At 32.0% G+C, this 10,346-nt stretch overlaps 1 protein-coding gene and 1 long non-coding RNA gene across 7 annotated transcripts; one reads left to right on the forward strand and one right to left on the reverse strand.

Moving 5' to 3' along the window:
• The first annotated feature begins 6 nt into the window (after positions 1-6).
• On the forward strand, positions 7-8,093 carry LOC112466651 (protein ANTAGONIST OF LIKE HETEROCHROMATIN PROTEIN 1-like). Of its 3 annotated transcripts, none has more exons than XM_025034882.1 (4): positions 7-104; positions 5,884-6,296; positions 6,374-6,608; positions 6,672-7,450. In XM_025034882.1, exons 2-4 carry the CDS (start codon positions 6,178-6,180, stop codon positions 6,729-6,731), a joined length of 414 nt encoding a protein of 137 aa, XP_024890650.1. In that variant the 5' UTR covers positions 7-104; positions 5,884-6,177; the 3' UTR covers positions 6,732-7,450. The 3 variants fall into 3 exon arrangements, 2 of the variants coding, with proteins under 2 accessions (XP_024890650.1, XP_024890646.1); XR_003042170.1 differs by lacking the exon at positions 7-104 and adding an exon at positions 8,009-8,093 and having other exon boundaries at positions 4,147-6,296; positions 6,672-7,109; XM_025034878.1 differs by lacking the exon at positions 7-104 and having other exon boundaries at positions 4,147-6,296.
• A 132-nt stretch (positions 8,094-8,225) lies between these two features.
• Positions 8,226-9,551, reverse strand: LOC112466667. 4 transcript variants are annotated; one of them, XR_003042174.1, is made up of 4 exons: positions 9,226-9,551; positions 8,674-8,874; positions 8,373-8,563; positions 8,226-8,310 (listed from the first exon to the last, which is right to left on the reverse strand). It is a non-coding gene; the product is annotated as an uncharacterized LOC112466667 (long non-coding RNA). The 4 variants fall into 4 exon arrangements; XR_003042173.1 differs by having other exon boundaries at positions 8,674-8,956; XR_003042171.1 differs by having other exon boundaries at positions 8,674-8,956; positions 9,049-9,551.
• Between the last annotated feature and the right edge of the window lie 795 nt (positions 9,552-10,346).

A 10,346-nucleotide genomic window follows, 5' to 3' on the forward strand; every position in this document is an offset into this window, starting at 1 on the left:
AAAAAAAAAATGTCTCGCCGGTCTCGCGTCAAGTACGTGCGGAGCGATACCGACCGTGATTATACTCTTTACGCGACGCGACGATTAATATTTTTTCTGTCAAGGTAATTGTTTTATTTATTTACATGTAATTATATCCTATTATTATACGACGCGAAGCGAGACCGCACCGTGACTCTTTTACGCGACTAAGTGCATGTGACAGGAATTATAGTAGTTTACATTTACGTGAGTATTACTTCTGTAGTAACTCATACGAACGATATCATCGTAGTTACTATAAAATTTCCCGTTTATGCGGAGGAATTATTGTATCGTTCGTAAGTTACTACAGAATTAAGTAACGCTCGCATAAACGTAGTATTTTATTACTACGGTTATTAGATTACCGGTTTCTTATTTTACATAAAACCTAAAACGCGAGATTTACTTATGTATGCAAGTTTAACGCCTATTGAGTTAATATGAAATAATTTTCCTAAATGTAAAAATAACACGATGTTATATATACGGTTTGGCGTGAATATATAGGTTAGTGACGCGCTTTAAAAGTATTTAAGTGTTTAAAGCGCGTCACTAATCTACATAAGTTAGTTGACGCGCTTTAAAAGTACATACTCTCTATTCTCTACTTTAAATAACTTTCCTTTCAATATATGTCAACAATTCACTGCTTTAAATAATTTTCCTTCGTTCATACATATACTATTTCCACATAAATATCAATTATTTATGTCTATTAGTACTCAAAATAACTGCTATATTTTCCAAACTTTTTTTGTTTATAATTTTTTAACGAATAACGAGCGTGGGCTAAAACCTGAAGGTCACTCAGGAGGGTGACCTTGACAACATACTAAAATATCAAGGTCATCCAAGGTGATCCCCCCCATCTATACAATTAGCCTTTTTTTATGAATAGAGTATCATTAAAGATAGATTGGTGTTGTATTTGGCAATGATCGGTGAAGGGGTTACCAATTTTTGCCTAAAAAGTGTACAAGTCGTAAGGGAGGTTGTTTTGAATTTGGCGAAGATTAGTGAATAGGGTTACCGATTTCTGCCTAAAAAATGTATAGGGTAGACCGAGGCAAATCGGATTACTAATTAGCACGATAAAATAGCTTGTTTAAAATAAAACACTAACGAAAATTGTCTTAAAACTTATATTAATCCGATTCGCCTCAATCTACCCTAAGTTATTTGATGGATAGAGTATCATTAAAGGAAGATTGCTATTTAATTTGGCGAGGATCGGTGAAGGGATTACCGATTTCTACTTAAAAAGTGTATAAGATGTACATGTAATTTTATATAGAGTATTATTAAAAGAAGGTTGTTTTGAATTTTGCGAGGATCGGTGAGAATAAATTGATAGAGGGTCAGCTTAGTAGCACAAGTGGGATTTTACAATCGACGCAATGTCAAATAAATATTAACTTTGGGAGTTCAAGCTACATGGTCCATATATGGACTTCGTATATGGATCTTTGATCGCACATAAAGCTGGATCTAATCAACCAAATCTTAAAAAATTATATATGAAATAGAGGTAGAAAAGACTGAAGAATATAATAGAATTATAAATAGCCCGATATCTCAAAATTGGCAGACATTTCTCAAAAAATTCAAAATTTTATAAAGAAAGAATTCTTTTACCGATCATCGCCAAATTCAATACCAACCTTCCTTTAATAATACTCTATATAAAATTACATGTATAACTTATACACTTTTCAAGCAGAAATCGGTAACCCCTTCACCGATCCTCGCCAAATTCAATAACAATCTTCCTTTAATGATACTCTATATATATATAAGATGACAAATATGGCATGTATAACTTATACACTTTTTAGGCAAAAATCGATAACCCTTTCACCAATTCTCGCCAAATTCAATACCAACCTACCTTTAATAACACTCTATCTATAAAAAATATTAGCTCAATATCTCAAAATTTGCGGAAATCAGAGCAATCACATATAAATTTTTTTAAACAGAAATCAGTAACTTTTTTATTATTAGCAATTTTTTGAATTATATTATATTCCTCAGTTTTTTCTACCCCTATTTTATATACAATACTTTAAGATTTAGTTTATTAGGCAAATCTGAACAGAAAAAGTCATTTAAATACGACTCTTTTAAAGAATTTAAAATTTTAGATATCCCAATTTTTTTCAAATTGGGTTGTAGCACAATGGCACATAGCCTATCTTACTCAGGAAGACATAAGCTATCCACCAGTGTAAAATGTTTTGAAATCGATTCAGTAGTTTATAAAATTACCCCGATAATGGATAGGGTAGACCGGAACACGTTGTCACACATTTTTTTCAATATTTTTTGTATTTTTTACATTCAATATTTAAGAGTACTTTGATATGCCAAAATTTCGAGTGAACCCTCAGCTTTTGGACAGTATCGAATTTTGTGTGATTGTTACTCTACAGTTGTTACATAACAATAAATAACGACAGGTCGCTTGTGACAACGTGCCCCGTGACCGGGGCACGTTGTCGCATCAAATTTAATTGCATGCAAAATGTAATCCAAACTGTATACAACGTAAATATCAATATATTATAGTGCGCTGCAATGTAAAAAAGTAAAATCCTTCACAGAAACATTTATTTTATTTCAGAAAAGTACAAAAAGCACGAAGTTTTCGTCTTAATCTAAATAGGCAAGAATTTCACTTGAATGCGCAACTTATTGATAAACATTTTTTCTTTTATAATCATGTCGGTGATTAAACATAAAATATTTTTATTCGTTATCGTCATCCGAAGATTCGCAATAGATTCCCATCAAATTCGTGACAACGTGCCCCGAGGGCATTTTTTTACTTTAAACAGCCTCATGTCCGACACGTTTGAGATATTCGTGAAATTAGGTACTGCACGCGGTAGGTAAAAGTACATACTTTAAGATAATGTAAAGGTCTATTCTGAAAAAACATAAGCTTCATGTCCAGTACGTTGAATATTAGACAATAAAATTTTACTTACGGTCGCAAAAAACTTTCAAGTTGATTTTACGTCAACACGGCTGGCGCAATCTCAAGACTGTAAACACACCAAAGATGGGCATACACTAACACGTTTTGGGAATGACGGGTGCTGCCCTCCGGTTATTAGTTTTTTAAATAAAGCCAAAGTGACAACGTGCCCCGGTCTACCCTACAAACTTTTTTTTTTATATAATAGGAGAGAGTAGAGAAGTAGAGATTTAATTTTTTAAGAATAAGTTTAATTTTTCATTAATGGATAATTTTTTATTAATGGATCGATTTTCTTGAAACCGATGCCAAAATTCTTCTAATTTATTGTTGATGATTTTGATGAAACTGGTACCAAAAGATTATTAATTTTATGGGGATGGCTACTATGAGGTTAGAAATTGGGGGTTTTTATTGGGTTCTATTGGTGGTTCTCCTAATTAATGGATGAGTTTAGGGAGAGGGGAATAGACTTTAAGCCCGCGCGAAGCACAGGCGAAAAATCTAGTATTAAAAATAATTAAGAAAAAATGCTTTTTTATATTCCTAGATTCCAGTAAAGAAAAAAAAGAAGAAAAGAAATGATCGGTCGACAGATGCGATATATAGAGAGAATTGCGGACGCTATATGTCAAGAAAACAATATAACCCTACCTCCACCACCAGAACCTGACGAAATAGATTCTTTTTTAAGTTTAGTGGGATTTAGATTACGGAAAATGCCACTACAGACTAGATTAGAAATAATGCAAAACATATTAGAATTAACGTATGAAAGAATTATCCAAGAAACATTTATGAATAACATTTTATATAAAAAGCAACATACAATAAGACACTTTTTTTAAGCAATTCAAATTTATATAACGTGCATTACTTAAATATAAGAATATTTTATTTTATATTTTATGGTCACAATGTTTATTATTAAATAATATATTTACATTTAGTAATCTTTAAAATGTTTAAATAAATATTTAAATGTTTCTAAATAAACTAACAATAAGTTTAATAACTAGTTATCAGAGGTTTTATTTTATTCCAATCCAATGTTTACATTTTTTAAATATTTATCACAACAATTATTAATTTTTACATTTTTATTTAGAAAATACAGTAAGTTATAATAAAAAAAAAAAGAAATCATAGAAAATGTTATATAAATCTAATATTTAGAACGTTATAATCATGGATTTTTTAACGCAATGTTTCCTGTACAAAATATTTATAATTAAACATTATTAAATTGCCATGGTATAACTCCTTCAGTATTGAAATAATTGCAAAAGTTCTCACGAATTTCGATTGCGTTTTGTGTACTATTATTATTACCACATGTAGTAATATCTCTTAACGCGCTAATTTCGATGTCTTTTCTCCAAGAACCAGCAACAAACCCATCAGGTCTATCTTGATCAACAAGTGTGTCATCAACATATTGGTTTACTCCGATATCTTGCTTACGAAGAAAGTTGGTGCAAACATACAATAGCTTGTACAATTTTTATGGATTTTTTTACCGTACAAATAATTGGTTGTTTTAAAATTCTCCAACGGCTGACCAAAATACCAAAAGTATTTTCAATCGTTCTTCTGGCTCGACTAAGACGGTAATTAAAAATTGTTCGTTCTTGATTTAAACCGCCTTTTCCAGGATACAACCAAAGTAAGTATTCTGTTAACTGAAATGCTTCATCCCCTACAAGCAAGTATAAGGTAAAGGTTTTACATTTATTGTAAGAGATGCTGGTTTTAGCAAATTTATTTCACGATTGTTGAATTTGTGACCTATTATAGAATCTCTAAAGATTCCACCGTCACTGCGTTCGCCATAACCTCCGATGTCAACAAAGGTTAAAATATAATCTGCATTGCAAATTCCAAGTAATACGATGCTATGGCTATGTTTGTAATTAAAATATGCAGAACCTGCATTATCTGGGCACTAAAAATAAATTTCAAGAATTTATATAATTTATTCTTACATTATACATATATTATTTTTACACCTGAAGAAGAACATTTTTCCATCGATTGCTCCAATACAATGGTTAAAATTCCATTTTGTCTCGAAGTCACCAGCAATGTTTAGCCAATTATCTTCCTTCAAACAAGAAGGAAGTACTTTCTTCTGCAGACAATTCCAAATAGCATCACATGTCTCTTCAATGATATTACTCGCTGTTTAGAATCTATATTATGAAGAGTGTATGAAGTTAGCCTCCCTTTTTTTGAAATTCATATTTTTGAAAGTTGTTCCAGGTTGTTCTGATTTTGTACTACATTGTTCCAAAACGATATTCCTTAATTCTCAACAGTTTTTTAATAAAATAAAAAAAAAACAATTTTTTTTGCTGGTCTCCCTTTTTTCAAAAATCGAAATTTTTTATCGCTACAAATTGTTCTAGTTGTTCCAAACATTGTTCCAAAGTATTAGTTCGATTGGTTAAAAACTTTAAGAGATATTGAAAAAAGAAAAATTTTAAAAATAACAGTTTTTGGCCATTTATTCGTAAACAAAATGACTTACAAAACTGTCGATCTAGAACATATTTCTAACCGCGTAGAACAACTCAGAACAAAAATTTTAAGACTAGAACAAGAACCTAAAGGGTACCTTACTCTTCATCGAAAATATTATTTTTTAATTTTTTTTGTTAAAAATCTTGTTCCAGGCTTCCCGCTTTAAAACTATCGTGTTCTCCACTGGAACAACTCAGAACAAAATTTTTAAGACTAGTACAAGAATCTAAAGAGTACTTTACTCTTCATCGGAAATATTATTTTTTAATTTTCTTCGTTAAAAATCTTGTTCCAGGCTTCCCGCTTTAAAACTATCGTATTCTCCACTAAAACATAAAAATCAATTAATGTTTCAGCGGCAGTTGTCGACGACGTGCGTCAATTATGGATAATTTAACACAAACATATTACGACTGGTACTGCAATTATATAAATTCTGTAAATAATCATAGAAGAAAATTACAGAAAGCAATAACGCTTGTAATGCCTGTAATAATTAAACATTTACAAGAAAAAAAAAACGAAGACCATATAAAAAGAAACGATATTGGGAGTCTCCAATAGTAAAGAGTCGTCGTGTACATGGTAATTATGCTTCGTTATTTCTTTTGCTGCTCACGAATAGAGAATTGTTTACCAATTACTTCAGAATGTCAGCAACACATTTTGAAGTATTGGTACAGTTAGTTGGACCTAGCATTGAAAGAACACGTGAAACCATAGCACGTCGACCTATATCTGTTGGCGAGCGATTGGCTTTGACACTAAGGTACAGCAAATAATTGTAAGATTTTAATTATAATTTAATTTACATGTCAGTTTGCGATGTATTTCTTTTCTTTTCAGATATGTTGTTTCTGGAGACAGTATGGTTTCATTGTCTTACCAATTTCGAATGGGAAAATCTACTGTTTCCAATATAATTTTCGAAATATGTACAGCATTATGGAATAAATTACGAGCATCTGTTTTAGAATTGCCAACAACTGAAGATTGGAAAGGAATTGGAAAAGGATTTGAATCTCAGTGGAATTTTCCTAATTGTATTGGTGCAATCGATGGAAAACACATTCCCATACAGGTAAAAGTTTCGTGACTTAAAAAAAGAAACAAAAACAAAATCTTGTTCTATTTTCTTTTTTAGGCTCCCGCGGGTGCTGCAATGGTTCTGAATATTATAATTACAAAGGATTTCATAGTATAGTGTTATTGGCTCTATATGTGATTATCGTTACGCATTTACGATGTTGGATATTGGAGCTACTGGGCGCCAGAGCGACGGTGGTATTTTCTCATCGAAAATGAGAAAATATTTTGAAGAAGACAGAATGGGAGTGCCAAATCTGGTATCTGTATTGGACAGCGATACTGTTCTTTATTTTGTTGCAGTTGGAGATCAAGCATTTCCCTTGACAACATATTTAATGACACCTTATCCTGAAAATAACAAATTGTCACTTGATCAAAGAATTTTCAACTACCGTTTATCGAGAGCTCGAAGAATTATTGAAAATACATTTGGAATCCTTACTGCAAAATGGAGAATACTTCGAAGAACAATAGACGCAAATATAGAAACAATGTAAGCTATTGTAAAAGCAACGATATGTCTCCATAATTATTTAATAAAAAAGGAAGAGTCGACATATTTTTGCAAGTCAATGGTAGATAGAGAAACAAGAAATGGAGATGTAATTCCAAGTATTTGGCAAAATGATACATCTGAAAATAATTTATTTCAAAATTTAAATCAACCAAATCAAGCAGTATTAAGTCGAGAAGCTTTACAAGTACGAAGAAAGTTCACAGAGTTTTTCGCCAATGAAGGAGCAGTACCTTGGCAATTTCACCAAATTTATCATTAATAATGCAATTGACTAAATTAAAGAAAATATATTTTTTCACACACATTTTTTTATTTTCAAAAAAACAATTTTTATTTGTTAGAAATTTGTAATAACATTTTGTTGGAAATAAAATAAAATAAATAAACATGTATTGAAATATAATAAACTGCGTACACTGCGTGTCAATGATTCTTTTCCTGAGGTAATGGGGGAACATATAGAAATTCTAGTAATAGACTAAAGGTGCCTTTTCATGCTGACGCTCGACGCTCATTTTCAGCGGCAAGAAGGTCGCATGACCACAATTGACGTCGGCGTCAATTGAAATTCGTGAAAAGGAAAACAGCGTCAAAATTTCGGCGTCTTCGCGCTGCTTTGGCTTTGACGCTTAAAGCTGAGAAAATCCAGCTTTCTTTGCTTGACGCTAGCGTCAGATCGAAATCACGTGATCTCGCGATACGCTGAAACGAGCGTCCCATGAATTCGCACCTTAATAGAAATAACCATAATAGCGTCTCTAGATTTCTGTGTTCCCCCCTTACCACGGAAAAGGAATCATTGACGCGAAGACCGCGCAGTATACATAAATTCTTTTTAATATTTTTGTGCGATTATTTTTTTGCTTTATGTACAGTTTCGTGGATACTGAAGAGCACATTGTCGAGATCAGCATCGGGTATATTCAGCATCAAGGACTCCATTAATTGTAGAAAATCTCGAATTTTCTTTTCTTTCAAAGTCAATTTTGACTGCGTAGTGTTTTGTGGTAAAGGAGCGGGGAATGGAGGTGGAATTATTGATGGTGCCTTTGCCAATTTGTTTAGAGCTGACGTTTTTTTTTTTGCGATGCCGTTATTGTTTTTGTTGGTTCTTCCTCTTCTAATTTTTTCATTACTTCTATTTTTTTCCTCTTCCTCAGGGAAATTATCAATAGTCCTGAAATAGATAATAATCTATAAGATATATAAAAATTATTTTTTATAGATTTGAATTACTACTTTTGTTTAGTTTGTATTTCTTGAAGAAATGTCATATTTTCGAAATATGGCCACGATTCGGGAGCAGCGGCAGCAGATCCAGTTGTTTTTGGACGTGAAGCTACTTTTCTCCAAAAAATAATCGACCAAACTTTTCCATTTTGATTGAACCACAATTGGATTAAAGAAAGAAGAGATATCGGGAAATGTATCTAAAATATTTAAAATTATTAAAGAATTAAGACGAGTTTGTATATTGTGAGAGCACATTTCAGTTTAGTTTAGAAAATTGTTTAATTTCTAATAAATTTTTAGGTCTTACCTTTCAAGTCTTCCACGATAAAGTTCCATGCAATACTTATTTTAAATTTTGACCTTTCTTTCATAGGAATGCAGTAATTCCATATAATTTCATTATTTTTTACTAATTGAATTAGATGTGCGATACTTTCAAACGTCCAGATTAGGGTGGCTCTTATTTACTCTTGGTAAATTTTTTGGGGGAATTTTTTTGCGCTACCCTCTAATTTGGTTCCATTTTATGAAAAAAAAATCTGTGTCAAATTTCAGCTCAATCGGATAAAGGGAAAGGGTGTCCCCAGGATCTTGAAAATCGAAAAAATCATAAAATCACAAAAAAAATCAATTTTATTTGTTTATCTTGCAAAATATTAATTATATGCAAAAAGTATCATACAAAAGTTGTAGATTTATTAAAAATGCACATATTATCATCTACCACTTTTTCTCGTACGACTAACTATTTCCGAGAAAAATGTGAAAATCACTTCTTTTTACTACAAATCTTGACGCTGAGCGGCTGAGGTAAAGTCTCTTTTTTATAACCTGGAAACTTTCGGCGATAATCACTTACAATCTGAAGCACATACTGTTTCTGTTGCTCATTTTTCGTAAATAATTTAATATTATAATTTTCCATAAGCTTGACCCCTCTCTCAGCCGAATCATTTACAACTCTCAATTTATTTACTAATTCCAGACCTTTTACAAAACTTTCATTTTTATGCCACGTCAACGGTTCTGTCTTAAGGAATTCATCATTTAAGTCAAATCTTTTGAAAAATCTTCTAGTTTCGGTGAAAACAAATTGTTCAATTCCGTTGTTAACAATTTCTGGGATTTTATCGATTTGTACTTTTATTCGCTTCTTATTTTTGTTTGATGATTCTGTTTCGCGATTCAAAGTATTGACAGAGAGAAACCTGAGAGAGGCCACCCCGGCATTTTTCGTCAATTTTTCTGTGTCGCATTTTCCGACGCGCCGCCTGAGAAAGTGCAACTCAACTACGTCGTTTCGCTCGGTAACCGCACATGGTTTGCGTCCGTGCTAATGGTTCGTGTCCGAACTAGCCAGTTAGAGGGGATATGCTGCGGCCGTGGCGCACAGTGAAGTCGTTTGCGCGAATCGCGGAAAAAATTATGTTACTTGTGAAATATGTGCAATGAATGATCATAGAACCTTTCAATGTTGACTTATAAAAATTGCAAAAGTGTATATTTATTAAAAATTAATGATAGGAACAAGTATTTGATTGAAATTAAATAAAAATTCAATTTACATTTAATTTACGTATAAGAGCAAAGTAATTCTTGCGTCTCATCGCTTAAGTCTAAATTTTTTTGATGTGGTTTACTTCTTAAACTAGTTATTAACGGATCGGATGACACGAGCATCATATGCATAACATCTTTATTTGTAAACAGACGGCTACATTTTCTACTATGATTAAGTCGATATCGTTTATAGTCCTTATTTCTTGCCTCTTGAGCTTTTTTCGATAATGTCCCAACAGGTAACGCTGCATTTTCCGAAGCATTTTCTATAATTTCCTTACCGTGAAGAAGAATTTTATGAACGGTAATTGGCATAAAGTACCAAGAATATTTTTCAATAAATATTTCCGCTGCCTTGTACGCATAAGAACCAAATTTTTCTGAATTTATTTCTTCACCACAATTAATCGTTTGTAATAT

The sequence above is a fragment of the Temnothorax curvispinosus genome, unplaced genomic scaffold, assembly GCF_003070985.1.
Source record: "Temnothorax curvispinosus isolate PA1 unplaced genomic scaffold, ASM307098v1 QBEX01001584.1, whole genome shotgun sequence".
NCBI classification, from domain to species: Eukaryota; Metazoa; Arthropoda; class Insecta; order Hymenoptera; family Formicidae; genus Temnothorax; species Temnothorax curvispinosus.